We start from the raw sequence: 17,619 nt of genomic DNA, 5'->3' as shown, positions 1-17,619 counted from the left end.
GTGTTCACTTAAAACTTATTTATTGACGTTTAAAAAGAGGTGAATAAAGTTTGTTTTAAATAATAGTATCAACTTACTTGTTAAAATGCCGCTAAACTGTAATGATAGATAGAGGTTATATTTACATAAAGTTTTTTTTATATTTTACCTTTAAGGAGTATATTAAAAATATGAAAGAGTATCGATAGGTTCAATATTTTTGTTTATAGAGATTCTAATTATAAAAAATAAAATGCTCTGTTTCAGTTTATTTTCCATATTTATGTTAAATGTTAAAGGTTGTTAACGGTATTTTTCACTCTTGGCCATTGATATCAATTCAAATATATTTAGTGGGATATGCTGTTGTTTTTTTTTGCGTTTTTGTAAATTATTGCTTAGCAACAACAAAAAGTGTTTGTGTGTTTGACGATTGTGCCGATTTGAGTTCGGAAAAGTGTAAACTAATTAATGTCGTATATCATAGAAAATTTGTTACATAACTCAAGCTTTGGAAGATTTATATGATTATATTGCACTTGACAGTCCATTCTGATATATATATATATATATATATATATGTATATATATATAAGCGTTTGCTACGAATGATTGATGTTTTATCAAGTTAGGTGCTTTTTCTTAAAACAATTTATACAAAGAAGAAAAACAACAGTTTATAGTTTACAGTATATAACTATAGATTAAACCTAGTTAAAAATGAGTTGAGAGTAGTTATTGTAAAAAGTTTTTGAGTTGCATAAAAAAATAAAAACAAAGTGTGACAATTATAGGTTAAAAAATAAAAACTAGAATTAGATCAGAAACATTGATATTTTTCTTTGTAAACTAAAGAAAAAACGTGAAAGTAATACATGTACTAAATTAATTTATGCTATTTTATAGTAAATTTAAACTTGCTTAAGGTAAAGAACAGCAAAAATTCTTAAAAAGGAAACTAGTTAAAAATATAAAATTTGTTCAACAAACAAACTGTAATGTCTCTAATAACATTCAAATTGTGTTATATACAAATATATTTTTCATATAAAAGTTTAAAGTATAAAAGAATAAAATTAGAAAAAATTCAAAGTGTTATATTATCTGTTATTATTATAAAATATTTTCAAAAATATAACAATGGGTCTAAAAAAGAGAAAAAAGTATTAAATAAAGCAATAGTCATAGTCTTAATAAACAGCTATATTCCTTTAACAAGGTACGACAAAACAAAAACAAATAAATTTTCTAAATTTGGCTAATAGACGTTCTAATATACTGTTTAGTATAATGTATTCGACTTGAAATTTGAAAATTGCTTCTTTTTGTTTGAATTCGATGACTTTTCAGTGTTCTCTGAAAAATTATTGTTAAAATACAGATTAAAATTAAAATCTACTACTTGCTTTAGTTAATATAATATAATTTTTCCTAAAGTTAATTTAAATTAAAACAGATTATGATAAAACTATTTCAAAAGTTACGTTTTTTTGAGGATTTTATAAAATTTGAAGGTACTAAAAACCTGTTATATTTAGTAAGATTAAACAGAATACCATTAAGTTTATAGTAAACAGTTCACTTGTAGTTCAATTTATGGTAAGTTTACTAAAAATATGATTTATTAGAATTTTTTACATTTGTAAAAAAAAAAATTTACTATAACAAATAAAAACAAGGTTTTCCTAGTTGACTAAAACACGAGAAATTAAATTTTAAAACTTGCACTAAATTTAGCTCATTTATTGTTAACTGAGTGATAAGGCATTGTTTCATTTTAATCTGCCTAACAACTAAAACTCACTTCCTTTAAAGTTAAGTTGCTGCTGTATTAAGCCACTTAAACAATGTTTAAAAGCCTTTTATTATTTTAAGTGAAATTTTTAGGAAATGAAATTTAAGATTTTAAATTGTTGTTTAAAGTAAACATTAAAAGTTTTCTGCAGATCAAGTATCTTAAGATTTTAAGTTGCAACTATAATGAATATTTTAAAACCACCATGTTTTATATTTACTGTGGCTTGTATAATATTTTTGGTGACTAATCAAAAATATGAGTTGTTAAATTTTTGTAAAACTCTTTACGATTGAAAGTTTTTACATCATTAAAAAAAAATCAGTAGTTTTTGTTTGAGAGACTTTCACACAATTAAGACATTAAACCTTTTAAGGTTTTAGTTAAACAAACACCTCTAAAGATAGGGTTTTTTTTTTCTTACTAAAAACGTTATAGAATAAAAATAATATTTCAAAGTCTTTCTCAGTTGTAGAAATTATAATTTAGAAATAATTATAAATAAAATTTATACTCTTATGAACAATTATCTGTTTTTTTTTACTAAATTCAAAAACTAGCTACCTAACTCGACAAAATCTTAGTCTTCTTAAAAAACATATCTGACCTAAAATTTACCTAAAAATTAAGTAGTGACAATATAGCAAGGGTTGAAGCAAGGGTAGCAACAGTAGAATGTTATATCAAAAATGTTTATATAAAGAAAATTGCTTAAAACTAACAAAAAAGATAGATGGCACAAATTATACTATATCAATTTTAGCTTTTTATCACTATGACTTAATTTAAAGTCATTAAAAAATATATACTATTTAGCAACATTGATTTAACTTTTGGTTTTAAAAATTTGTTTATAATGCGCATATTCGCAAGCTTTACTTGTTTATAAAATTAAAATTTGTAAAAAGTACTGATAATCCAAATTTTTATTTTAGAAAAAACCTTTAGTTCTTTAATTGCAATTAATAAAAGTAAGAAACAAAATTTATGTGTAATTTACAATTTTCGTTTGTATTACATCATGTCATAAATAATTTTAATACTTTTAACCAGCCGAATCGACTGCAGAAGTTCTAAAAGGTTAAAACTTTCAGACAATAGCTCATTTCGGCAGTAGTAATTACTTTTTCACTATTTTTCCCAAAAATCATTATTAATAGCAAACTTTAGTTATAAAGCTGATAAAAAGTACTAGCTTTTAAATATTAACTTTTTGAAACTTTACACGAAAATCCCCTTTTAACATTAAAATTTACAAAATACTCTTCATCATTATAAATTAGTTGAATACGAAGATAAATAAATTCAATAATAACTAAGGTAAATATTTACTAAATAATATAGAAGGAAATCATTTATTTTAAATACAAATATCTAATTTGTAAATAACCTGCAATACTAAATTGATTAAAAAAACTGAATAACACAGCTCGTGAAATATTTCAAACAACAATATCAAAAGTGTTAAATTCTAGTATTTTAGCTAATAAAACCAGTCTCAAGTACTAAATAAGTTTAAAAAGATCTTTAAAAGTAAAAATAAAAACAACTTCTTATTTGTATTTTAGTGTATTAAATATATAAAAGTATCTCAACTTACATATTTAAAACAGTTAGTTATTAATATAAGTTTGACAAACATAGACTCTGAAATTTTTTTGCAGACTATTGATATAGTAAAGTTAAAAAGTACAATCAATCAAATGAAACAAACGTTTTTCAAACTTCAGCCACCCTCGATACTCGTAATTCCACAGGGCAGGGTCCAAATCGCCATGTCCCAGCCAATTGTACAAATTCCACCTTTCCGCCTCTTTTATTTCGTCCTCGATTATCTGCACATCCAGTTCCGATAATCCGCTCAAACTCGCGCTCCACTCTCCATCGGTCCTACAGGCTGAGTTGTGCTTCTTTTTGTTCACGTGTTTTGAGTTTTGTTGCTGGGGACGCCCCGATTGTGAGATGAATGATTTCTTTGTAGGAGGGACGTATTCGTCATCTTCTGTAAAGTTTTTAAAACTTAATTAACAACATTCTGTTAGCATAATTTAAAAATTCTGTAGAATTTTTTGAGGTCAAAATAAAATATAGCTAATGTAATAACCCAATAAGATAAATATAATGTAAATTTATTTTTATAAATGATTACTTAATTGCACTAAAAAATAACGAAGGTCCTGTTGTTTTCTTGCTAATAAAACTACGGTTTAAGAGTTAAGGTTAAAATATCACAGCCATGATTTGACTTTACCATAGTTATGTAAATTATCATAAGATAATTTATAAACTTGAACAAAAATATAAGAAAACAGTTCTCTTTCTAAATTTAGCGTGGAAAAATTCTTAAATTCGCATGTTAATTGATGCAGTTACCTTTTAGGGTTTATTAATTGATGCCTAAAAGTTTTAGTTGCTGTATGACTCACAACGAACAGCTTACATATAAATTTATTGTGTTTTATTTAGTAAAAAAAACTATTTGTATAAAAATATATGCATAAAGTAAGTAAAATAACTGACCAACTGAAGAGCTTTTAATTTGATTGTAGTTTTTTGAAGGTTGATCAGAAGTTCTCTTCTTAAAATAATCTTCTTTACTTGGTACTAACTGAGCTGTTAATAATTTTAAGTTAATAGAAACTTTTTTTTGCTAGTTTAGCGCTAAGAATTAACATTCTTTTTAAATTTAAACCTTTATACTTAAATTTAAAATAATAATAAATAAAATAATAAATAATATCAATTAAAAATGTGTTCATTCTGGTAAAAAAGCTTCAAATTATAGATATAAAAATATTTATTTCTAGCACATAAGCTAACTTGTTTAGCTGTCTTTGTAAACACTAGACAAACAAGAAAAACAAGTAACAAAAGCAAAGTTAGGCAAACGTAAAATTAAACAAACAATTTATAATAAGTTTGAAACATGGCGTGCTAATTAAAAAAAACCAGCAACTATTACTTTTTCAAAAAACTTTTAAATCTTTTGTTTAAAACAGTAAATAGCAAAACGTTGAAAATGGCATAATTGTCGTTAAACATGTATACAAAATATTTCACCAGCATATGTGTACTAACATAATTAAACTAACGTTTTCTAGAAAATTTGGTACTTTGATGATTATGGTAACTAATTCTTTTTCTAGCTAAATCGTCCATTTTTAGTTTTTAATTTTATAACTACTACAAAAGCATGTGAAATTTTAAGTAAAAAATAGTAACTAAATTTAAAACATAGTTCATTAAGAATACTTTTTAAAAGTACTTAAGACATTAAAACTTAATTAAAGTTTGTTTAGCTAATTACTTTAAGTCCTTAATGATACAAACAAATCTATTACTACTACTAAGACAAAAAGATTAAAATTTATTTATGCTTTTAAAAATGATGATTTTAAAATAAGTTTTGTAGTTAAATTGTAGTAAAAGTGTTTTCTGAGTTTTGAAAATTTATGTATTCAGTAAGCTTGAAAACAAAACAAAAAACAGTTAAAACTTATTTAGCTATGAAAAGAAATTAATTTTAATAACTATAAAATTCTATTGTAAAAAAATAATAAAATAGGTTAATAATATGTTCGAATTTAACTAAACAACAAGTTTCAAAAACTTTTCAATCTTATGTAATAGTTTAGTACAATAAATTTCTACTTTATAATATTCAACAACAAAAAATAAGTTATCTAAATGTGCATTAAATGTAGTAAACTTTTATTTATTTTTTGTAAAGTACGTGACACTCATACATAAAAACAACTTTTCATAGAGACAACTTTAACAAAGGCTTTGTCTAAACAACCTGCAACTGTTATCAACACAAAGAAATATTCTTTATTTTAAATAAAACTGCACATGTAAAAAATCTGCAGAATCAATCATTTGCAAGACCACCTACTAGTAAAAATCACAATCGAGTCTGAAAAACCAATCAATTTCAATTTAGCTGAATGTTAAATAAAATGAGGCTCAAGAAAATAATCTGCCATGCCTTATAGATCACATGTCAATTGTAATGCCGAAAAAGCAACAACTTTTTTGTATCTCAAAAGTTGTTGCTTTTTTCTAATAACTTCACATTAACTCTCATATTAAGAAAATTCTTCAGCGTAAATTTATGTATCACTTTAACCACAATTAAAGCTTTGTTTTCTGAGAGAGAAAGGAAAAAGTGTTTTTAGTTTTTAATGTTGCTAACATAATCAATCAAACTAAAAAGGTTATCTGTAACGTACGCTTTAAATTGCATTTGTTATAGCTGTGCTACAATAAGCTTATGAAAAGTCAAATTACAGTATACTACCGCTTAAGTACGCACTTTTTTTGGTACGCATCACGCCTTAAGTATGCACTTATCCAGAAAGACAAAGTAAAGGATGTTATACTAGAACTTATAAGAAATTCCAGTTTTTTTGCCTAAATTTTCAATCATCAAGTTTTTCCAGATTATTTTATGTTTCCAGTTAGAATGGCCAACCTGCTGAGTTAGCCTGAGACTTTCACAACTTTTAAACTAGGGTGAGTAATCCTGAGTAGTCTAAAGTAACCTGAGATTGTGACAGTCCTGTTATTAAATGTTAATAAACTAAATACTTATGTAGTAGTTGCAGAAAAGTAAAAAGAATAATGATATTTGAGCTGTAATGCTATAAAATAAATATAGATGACAAAGTTAAAAAAACCTACAAATACAAAATAGTTAAGTCATAAATTAATTTAAATGTACATACATCGATGTTTTGAAAATGTTTGGTAAACAAAATGTAGTTTGGTACTTTTCCTCTAACAAATCAAAATGTAGCTTAATATTTTTTTTTAATCTTTGACTGACATTGACTTTCTATATTAAATGTAAGATGTAACGTTATAAGGCGTTAAATCCTGGAGATCCTGATAAGCTAAGCTTATCGGAATGTATATCACAGATGTTCTTGTGCTAAAACTTTATTTCAACTAACGGCGTTTCACTGCTCTCAAATAAATTTAAGAACAGATCTACGGAGTCTATAAAATGTTAACACACATTAGAAAAAAAGCAGAAAAAAGCATGTATAATTATGTATAGTGTTTATCTAGGTAGTAACTATAAATGGACTTTATGGTTTAAAAACAAAGTTTGGGATAAAAGCATAAAATTATAAAATTATCTACAAAAAAAACAAATTTAATAAAAGTAGGCACTAACCTCAAAAAGCTCTAAGAATAGGCAGGTTTTAAAAATGAAAATTAAATTGAATTGTGCAGAAATGTTACGTCATAATAATTTTAACAAATTGTTCAATAATTTATACAGCTTGAAAACATGAAGTATTAAACTTGCAAGTATATGTAAGTTTTGTGAAATAAATTAGTACATAAGTAGACAGAGTTATTTAAAGTAGAATCGTCGGTTATGGGGACAGATATTCGATAAATCTTGCCGCTTATTCAGAAGTAGGTCTTTGCAATGCATAGCAATAAAATGAAATGCATAGCAATAAAACTATAAATAAATATTCAAAACCAACTAACCCTAATAGTAATAAGTTAAGTAATATGCCTAAAACATGTAATTGCCGTAAATTAAACAAAGATAACTGCCCATTAAAAGGTAATTGTTTAATTAAAAATGTTATTTATAAAGTTAAAGTTGAAAGTAAGGGTCCAGATAAAATTTATATCGGAAGTACAGCAGGTAGTTTCAAGGATAGATATGCTAATCATAAACATACTTTTAAAAATATAAATAAAAAACAAAGCACGCGTTTATCGGATTATGTCTGGAGTTTTTTTCACAGGTACGGTAAAAGGCCAAACATGGAGTGGAGTATTGTTTCAAAGATAAAACATGCATCCAACGGAGTAAGTAGAATTTGCCCAACTTGCAATACAGAAAGAGCAGTAATTGCAGCAGAAGATAAAGACCTACTTCTGAATAAGCGGCAAGATTTATCGAATATCTGTCCCCATAACCGACGATTCTACTTTAAATAACTCTGTCTACTTATGTACTAATTTATTTCACAAAACTTACATATACTTGCAAGTTTAATACTTCATGTTTTCAAGCTGTATAAATTATTGAACAATTTGTTAAAACTATTATGACGTAACATTTCTGCACAACTCAATTTAATTTTCATTTTTAAAACCTGCCTATTCTTAGAGCTTTTTGAGGTTAGTGCCTACTTTTATTAAATTTGTTTTTTTTGTAGATAATTTTATAATTTTATGCTTTTATCCCAAACTTTGTTTTTAAACCATAAAGTCCATTTATAGTTACTACCTAGATAAACACTATACATAGTTATACATGCTTTTTTCTGCTTTTTTTCTAATGTGTGTTAACATTTTATAGACTCCGTAGATCTGTTCTTAAATTTATTTGAGAGCAGTGAAACGCCGTTAGTTGAAATAAAGTTTTAGCACAAGAACATCTGTGATATAATAAATGTATGTATTAATTATGTAGAAACTTTGTATAGAAAAAATAAATCATTTCAAGATTTATAAAAAAATTTTACAAATTAGAATTATGTATTAAATGTTATTTAAAATAAAAAGACTTGTTTGTTTGGCTTAATTATTTGGTGGCTAGTTGTAAAAAAGAAAACAAACAACTAAATTTCATATTATACTATGTCGTCAAAAAGTACGCACTACCCGTGCTAAGTACGCACTTTTTGGTCGGGTTCAATTTGCGTACTTAAGCGGTAGTGTACTGTACATGATTCATGCTAGAAGTATCAATAGTTATATTTTTTAGCTTAGTCTTTGCAATAATTTATCAAAATATTTCCTACACCTTATAATAAACAAAAACATAACTAAAAAGCTTCTATTATTTATCCTTCATGAGAAATTAAAATAAGCCCTGACAAAACAATAACAGTTAAAAATTTTTAAGTGTTGAAAGTTAAAATTTAGGTTAAAATCACATGACTTTTAAAACTTAGTCTTGACAATAAATTACTAAATTTTTATCTAAGCTAGCTGGTTAATAAACATATATGTAACTAGTTTGTATTATCTATGCTTCATGGAAAATTAAAATAAGCTCTGACGATAAAACAATAAACACAAAATTTTAATATCATTCAAGTTAAAACGAATTTAATTGCACTTTTTAAATCATCAACTTTAAAGCATTGTTGCGTTTGTATTTGATAGTAAAATAAACAAAATACAAACTTGAAGTGCACTTGAAAATTACATTCAAGCATACGTTTACAAGTATTAAACTGCAACGCAAAAACGAAATTTAAAAAAAAAATCTATGTTATGCTTAAAATTAAAAAAAAAGTATTACTAAAGTAAAACTAGAGTAAGCTGAAAATAAATACCTGAAATTCTTATATTTATGATAAATTTTTGTTGCTTAGATACGATTGAAACGCATAAACATCAAAACTGTGCGTTGTACTGAATATCGATGAATATCTTAAATTCTTTTATCGATTATCGATTTTTTATTCGTTCAATTACCTGTTTTTTATTCTTGATTTTACCGAAATCGTGAAAACGATTATATTTTACAATGTACTGGATTTTCAGCTCTCATATAACAAAAAAAAAAGTGATAAACAAATTTATTAGCAAAGTTTGTTGAAATGTTGTAAAATTATACTTTTGGAAGTATATTTAAGCTAATTTAAAAGACTAAAGTTTATTTTTTTCTAATAAATATCTTTTAACCATAGATAACACAGAGTTAAAAACAAGTTTTAAATTAAGTGTTTTTGATACACAAAAGCAAAAATTTATTAAAAATTGCAATAAGTAGCAAACAGGAAACAATTCAAACCATGCGAAAATGTGAATAGGTTTTCTTGAAAAAAATTTATGGTAAGGCGCTTTAAAAATTTCATGGTGTCAAAATTTCAAGTATCTTAATAAAAAAAAAGATTTCAAAGATTAGTTCATATAGCCTATGCGTAATATTATTTATATAAGTTTAGCAAATTTTTTAGACGTTTTTATTCTTAAAATTATTTTAAATAGTTTTAAGCAAAAAAACTCTAAGTATATTCCTGGAATCGCTAAATTTTTGTATTGATTTTATATTTATAAAACAGATAATCATAAAAAATTTGCTTCTAAATTAACAAAAGACGTTTTGAAATTAAATTTAAATTAAGCCGAATAGCTGTTGAGCTTTGTGGAAAACGAATTTTAATAATTGTTACACTAAAAAAAAATTATTCTTTTTTTAGGTACTTACTCAATATTATTGTTTAGTTTTTTATGATTTTGAGATTTTTGTTATACTCTAAGGTTAAGCTTCCTTTAGAGCACATTTGAACCAAAACTAGGATGATTAGTAAAAACAAATGCATATTAAAAGATTAAACTTTACTTAAGTTACTTTTTGAAACTACTTAAAAATAAGCCAAATATCTGTTGAGCTACGTAAAAAACGATGTTTATCAATTGTAACTATAATAAACTTATTTATTTTAAAAGTGCTTACTCGCTATTACTATCTACTTTGGTTTGTGTGGTACACTAAGGTTAAGCTTACTTTAAAGAACATTTGAGCTAAAAATAGTAAATTTTGATTAGCTTATAATCCTGTTTAAATAAGAAATAACTTCTAATACTTTACTTTTATATATATTGAAAAATATTGAAAAAGAAAACTAGGATTATAAATTTCAAAAACTGCATATTCAAAGTTTACAATTAATTCTAAAGATTTATTACGAATTTATTAAACTTTAACTCCTTTATGTTTTTTAATATGTATACATATTAACTGGTGTATTTTATGTTATCGTTTCATAATTATTTTAGTTTTGTTAGGAGAGTAAACTTTTTATTTTAACTACTTAATTATTAGACTATGTATCGTTTTATTTTAATACGCATGTCTTTAAAACTTTAATTGTTTTGATATTATGTAATTATAACTCTAAAAAATTAAGTTCTATTAATCAACAGTGTAAATGTAAAAATATTTTAAATTTTGTACAAAATATAACAAAGTGACAAGGTATTTTGAGAAAAAAAGTTTTAGTTTTAGAAAATTAATTTTTTGTCTTAATATTTAAAAAAATCATACCAAGAATAAATAACGTTTTCTACTTAACAGTAACGTAGAAGTTGTACATTTTTTAACAAATAAAATAAAATAGTATTTTACTGTAAAGTTGAAACGCTGGAAAATTGTTTAAAGAATTAAAATATTTTGTTTTTTGAAAATAGTTTTCTACACATGATTATCCTTAAAAAATTATTCAAAAATTTTTTACTTTTAATGTATTTCGTTTCTTTATTCAAGCATGTAAGAGATTTATGTTAAAAATTTGATAATGTTTAAAACTTTTTAAAGTCTAAGACAAACAAAAAATATAAGATTAAACAATTTGTAACTTTATTAAAGTCTAAAGCAGTTTTTAGAACTAAACGTTTTAGACAGAGTTCAATTTATTTTGGTCAATAAAAATCAGCTTTTAGCATCAGGTCTAAATCATTTTTTTTGACAAGGTTGTAAGCTCAAAATACTTTTCACTTTCTCTTAAATTGTTCTGTTTCAGAGAAAATGTTTACACAAATGAATAATTGTTTAAATTGAAGTTTTAGAAAACTTCTATAATTTATGTTGAAGTTATTTTTTGCACGTTTTAGATTATTATTTACTGGTTAGTGGTTAAGTTAGTGTTCTGTTGTATTTAAATTTTGAAATTGTGTTAAGCAATCGGAAAGTTTGCACAGTTTTACTTTAACTGTTATAATTTCAAGAGTTATAACTGCTTATGTGGGAATATTAGTTCTTATAATAAATTTTTTTGTTTGTAAATTTACTAGTATTTTAGTAAACTTCAGTCACTCGTCTTTACATTTTGCATACTTGTAGTTTATAAACTAACTATAAATTAAATAGATAGTGCTATTGTTAAGATGTTTTCAGTCATAACCATATATTTTTTATAGTTTCAAGTTTTTATATAATAAGACTAGTTAAACAACCCAAAAAAAATCATCTTAATATTAAAACAAAAACTTATTTTAGCTTTGTTAATTTTGAAATACTTTTTTGATTGAGTAAACGCGAGAAATTATAAATAATCAGAAACATATGTTTAGCGAAATCAACTCATTTTAGTTTTTAAGTGCTGCACAGACAATCAATATGCATGAAGCTACTGTTGAAAGCAAGTTTGGTTTATAAATATTTCAGCACTTGGTGATTAAGACACTACGTTGATGTTTTTATCTAAATTGAACGTTAAGTGTAAGAGTTTGGAATGTATTTTGATTTTAAAATTTAAATAAAAAATTATAAAAATTATTTCAAAATATAATAGTATTAAATTTCTAAACCAATTCGAAACGTTTTATTTTATAGGTTGTATCATGAAATTATTAATCTAAATGTAAAATAATAAATTTTGTATTTACACTGTATTATAATAACTTAATATTAATTTTAAGCTAATACTGTTATATATTCTCTTGATTGTAATGTACTTATTTTTGTTAAAACTAATCAGTTATAAAAATAAGCTCGCAAGAAGTTACTGTAAAAATTTACAAAAAATAGTTCATGGCTACTAAAATACAAAACCAATTAAAAAGAACAATTATGGCATTTGAAATTAGTCAGTTATTGTATGTATTAAAGTGAGTATGTATCAATTATTAAGTATTTTATTAAAAACTACATCAGCTTATAAGTCAATTATCAATTATTTGCTACATTAAGTTAACTATTTAAAAGTAGTTTTATTTTTAGATAAGTACTAATTCATTTTTTAAAACTAGTTAAATCATTAGTTTTTGAGATATTTTTATTTCTATTTAATTTAAGTGAATATTTTAACAATAACAAAGTTGAACAGCATCTTTAAAAAATTTCAAGCCCTTGTAAGTTTTTTTTTTATATATTTATGCTTAGTTATGTTAGGCTAAGTAAGTATTTTGCGGTAAAACTTGGTTTATATACTTTGGTTCTACGTAGTTTATATTTTACCTTCAGTTTGTTTGATCACGAAAACTAAACAGCCAGTTTTACTTTTTGTACTGATTAGTAATTTTTGATAAGTTTTCTAAGCAAAAAAGTACTATTTTGTCTTTTTACTTATGTACAGATTGTATAAAAACTTGTAAAAGTGCTCACTTGGGTTCACTACTGAACACCAGTAAACATGTTACAAATAAATATATCTTCTGCACAGTTTTTTCTTTAAATAGTAGTAAGTTTATTGAACGATAAAAAACGCTGAAAATATTTGGTCCTAGGACCTGGTGCACAAAGAACCTTTAGGTTATAGGTCGTACACCAAGGATACCTTTTAATGTTTTGTTCAGGTGTAACAAATTGTCCTTTGTTATTTTTAATTTTAATTTTTACAACACTAATTCTTAATTTGGCGCTAAAGAGTAATTATATTTGCTTAGATTTGTATTAACAGTTGTTATATGTTGAGTTACTGTATGTTACATATTGCTTTTGGTTTTATAAAAAACTTGATCACAGGTTGTTAGAATTTGGTATATAATTTTAACAATAATATCTACTTGTATTTTGTTATAAAAGTTGTTATGAGCGATTTAGATAGTTGTAGATATAACGCTCAAAACTTTTTGCTAAAAAAAATAAGCAAAGCTATTACCCTAGAAAGTAACAACCCTAACCAGGCTGGGGTTTGTTACAAATGGTGACCCGGATTCTTGAAGGGACATGGGACCTACTGATAATACAGATGTAGGAAGACTAAACTCTTTGAGTTTAAGAACTGACAATAGTGCTACGATGGCAGGAAACTTAACTTCTATATCAAGAAAACCAACAAAAACTTTAGAGGATGAAGTAAAAGAGTTAAGGTTGGTTAATGAAGAACTGGAAAGGCAAAAAACAGTTAGAGCTTTAGAAGATGAATTACAACAGCTGCGGCGCAGAAACCAATAGCTTACCAGGCAGATGACTCAAGTTGACCAGAGTGAAGAGATAAGTGAAAGAATAAAAACAAGTCATGAACAAAACAGTGTTGGCATTGGAGAAATTTTTCTACAACTGTAAGAGAACCTTTGCACTACAGTAAATCACTAATTTATTTAGCCAAAGGTACTAGACAAAACCCCCTAAAACTGTAAGAAAACTGTTGCACATCAACGGGAATTATTGGAGTGTACAAAGTATGAACCATGACTCAATTAGATGGGGAGATCACAGACTTAAGTGGCTGAAGACTTTCAAATTTGACATTGAAGATGCGACAGTACTCGTATTTTGAAGAGAAAATGGCCGATCATGGCATTACTGATGACGCAGAGAAATACTGGGTGCTTCGCAAATTTTAACCTAATAATGACATGTCAGCCTACAGACAGAAATTTTAAAAGCTTGCGTGCTTACTTAATGCATAAGAATGGAGTCTTACCACAGGCTTTGCTTCCAAAAAAACAAATTCAGCATATCAGTGGCTGTGACTTAAACAATTAGGTCTCGAAATGGCTTATTAATCTTGAAAATAAAGAAATATTACTTAAGGTTCATTTTACGTAGTTGATTCCTAACCACTTAAAAAATATAGTGTCTAGTAGTCTGTCACTTGGCTTACAAGAATTTAAAAGATGTGTCATGGATGTCTGTGATGCAGACTTGAGAAACTCAAGGGATGCTTCAAGAGTTCAAGATGTTACAAAACCATTTGCAACAACCCAGGGTTGTTACTTTCAGGGGTAACAGCTCTGCTTGTTTTTTTAGCAATACGTTTTGAGTGTTTAACTCTACAATTATCTGAATTACTCATTTCAACTTTTAATACAAAATACAAGTAGTTATTATTGTTAAAATTATATCCAAATTTCTAACTACCTGTGATCAAGTGTTTTATTAAACCAAAAGCAATATGTAATATACAGTAACGCAACATATAACAACTGATAACACAAATCAAAGCAAACATAATTACTCTTTAGCGCCAAATTAAAAATTAGTGTTGTAACAATAAGAATAAAAAATAAAAAAGGATAGTTTTTTACACAGGAAATAAGCTTTGAATAAGCTTTAACAAACTTAGAATTTAAAACTCTAAACATAAAAAAACTTTTAACAAGCTTTATGTATGTATACGTAAAAAAAATCAAAATAATTTTTATTTGAACTTTTTATAAACAATAATTGAGTATGAAAAATAATAGTTTTTGAAATTAGAACACCGATTTTGATTGTTTTATTCACTATAATAATTATTAGACACTATATTACTTAACCTTTGTTTTTACTATGTCGTTTATAAAAACAATACGCCCTAAACTTTTGTATTTAACTGAGAGTAAATTTGTTTTATTTATAATTACTCAATAAGTTGGTCTAAGGTTTAAGTCTTTTAGGGATTTAAAATTTTTTGATTTATAATTCTTCACTAGTTAAAATAAATAGTTCTTCAATTTTTTTTTCCTGTTTTTATGTCAAATACAAGAAATTGTTTTTATTGTAAAATAAGTCTTTTAATTTAACAAAAAATTCTACTGTCGCATCAAATTAAAACTAAACTAAAATATTTTTAAAAGTAAAATATTTTTCATGTTTTAAACATGAATTTGTTTTTAAGTTAGTATAAACTATAATAAAACTGTGATAGTATAATTAGTTATACATGTGGTGTGCTACCTGATAACCGAAAGGTTTTTCCGTACCTCAGGTCCATAGACCAAACTTTTTAAGTGCACATATTATCATTCAATAAAAAATATGTATAACATTTTCCAAACTAAAAGCTTTTAAAAGATTAGTTTATATGTAAGTTCTCGACCTCCAAATTTTCCTCTTTTACATACATTATAGTTTTTCTCTAATTATTGCTTTCAGTTAATAAAGCTTTATGTATGATTAAAGCGATAAACAAATTTGCTTTCAATAATTTTTCGCTATACGAGACAAGAGTAAAAAAAAAATCAAAATTGTTGCTTTTTCCTGTCGTTAAAAATGACATGTGCTTTACTAAGCATGGTAAACTTTTCTTAGAATATTTATGCATTCATGTCATTTAAACTATGTAGCTAGTTAAATGAACTTTTTTTATTCTTGAATGGGTGACTACTAAATCACCTACTTATAACGAATTAATTTTGCTGTTTTAACTTGATCAATATGAGTTTGTTATATTTATAAGTAAACTACAATATGAGATATTTGTTATTAAGTTGTTTTAGATATCTTTATTATCTTATTTGTGTATTGCTTGAGTATGTCGTTGTTTAACAATTAGCAAGATTTGTTTTGTTTAAGACCGTTTGTAGCATCTTTTTTGTTTTAAATTAAAAGCTAAGAATAAGTTTTAATTATTTTATAACACAAAGTTTTGTTCATATAGTTTTTTGTTGCAATTTAATTGTTGTAAATTAATTTGTGTATTAGCTACACAATTATTAATATTAACAAACAGCTTTTAATAACTTAAATACCTGTTAAGAATGTTTGTTGACTATAATCATATTTTTAATTTTATAGTTTAATTTCAGACTTGCTTTTTCTGTTTAATATTCTTTATTTAGTAGCATATCAAAAAGATTTGGCATACAACATTTATAATTCACGTTGTGATAGATGAAATTACAAGGAAAAGAAACTATTTTCACAGTTATAGTAGCAAGAAATAGTAGAAAACGTTAGTTTAGCCTTTGTTTTTCACTATTTTTAAAAGAATAAACAATAAGTTTTTAAGCTAGGCACTGTGACTTGGAAATCATTTAAGGATTTTAACTTCGTTTGTTTTAAACATAATTTCTAGAAGATTTATTGAGTAATAAATGTAAATTATGGCTAAGTCAGCCATCACCGATTGTAGATTGTTTGTAAAGTGATGCGGTTGAATGATTTTGCACTTGTTACTTGTTTTTGTATGTTTGTTTAGTGTTTTACGTCTGTTTATACAAACACATTAAAGTAAACATTTTGCCTAAAGCCGATGTAAAATAAAGTTTTTGTACAAGTTTTAACAGGAATATTTTCAGTGACTTTACATATAAGTAAAACATTGGTTAAAGTTTTAATTAATAAACCAGGCTATCTTTTTCTGAATACTTTTAAATTGATACACTTGTTACTTGTTTTTATAATTTGTATAGTGTTTAACGTCTGTTTGTTCAGGCATTTAAAGTAAATATATTTGTTTGATATCGAAAAAACTATTGTTTTATTCTATAAAGGGCAAAACAAAGTATTTGTCGCAAACTTGATGTAGAAATAAACAAAGTTCATATAAAATAACTTTGAAAAGTTAAATGAAAAGTCAACATGTGTTTATGATTATGTTTAACAAATAGCTCAACTAGTTCCAAGTAAAGAAGATTATTTTAAGAGGAGAATTTCTGATCAACCTTTAAAAAACTTCAATCAAGTTAAAAGTTCTTAAGTTGGTTAGTTAAATTATTCAATATTTCTTCAACTTGTTTTAACTTTTCATAAACTGGTTTTATTTTAAAATTTGACTTAGCAGTTAGTTTATAAACAGTTTCATAAAACTATTTATTCTATTTGGTTGCAAAATTTTTTCAAAAATTATATGACAGTTCGTTTGTTTGTTATTTTAATTTCATAATAATTAATTTAAAAAAATTTAACTTGTCCTTTTTTTAGTTTGTAGTGAATTTTCAATTTTTAAAGTTTAAAGGCTTTTAAAAATTCCAATACAAATTCTAGTATACAAAAGACTGAGCAAATTTGATTCATATGATATCTCCTTTTTAGGTTTATCCAATGTAGTTTTTTAATGTTAAATCAAAAATATAGTACATTATAAATTTGAGTTGATTTAGGTTGCTAACTTTTTAAGTTAAACTGTTAATGATCATCAAAATATTAAACAATATTTTCCTAATTTATATTATTAGTTTCAATATCAAGCACAAAATCTAATAGT

General features: G+C 25.1%; 1 protein-coding gene across 1 annotated transcript; it reads right to left on the bottom strand.

Moving 5' to 3' along the window:
* Window positions 1-1,125: 1,125 nt before the first annotated feature.
* Window positions 1,126-4,958, bottom strand: LOC145839399 (uncharacterized). Its single transcript, XM_082946973.1, has 4 exons — window positions 4,867-4,958; window positions 4,295-4,387; window positions 3,489-3,776; window positions 1,126-1,335 (listed from the first exon to the last, which is right to left on the bottom strand). Exons 1-4 carry the CDS (start codon window positions 4,931-4,933, stop codon window positions 1,262-1,264), a joined length of 522 nt encoding a protein of 173 aa, XP_082803099.1. The 5' UTR covers window positions 4,934-4,958; the 3' UTR covers window positions 1,126-1,261.
* Window positions 4,959-17,619: the final 12,661 nt, after the last annotated feature.

The sequence above is a fragment of the Thalia democratica genome, chromosome 6, assembly GCF_965202585.1.
Source record: "Thalia democratica chromosome 6, ktThaDemo2.hap1.1, whole genome shotgun sequence".
NCBI classification, from domain to species: Eukaryota; Metazoa; Chordata; class Thaliacea; order Salpida; family Salpidae; genus Thalia; species Thalia democratica.
The sequence above is the reverse complement of the archived record's forward strand: the minus strand, read 5'-3'. Positions and strand labels throughout refer to the sequence as shown.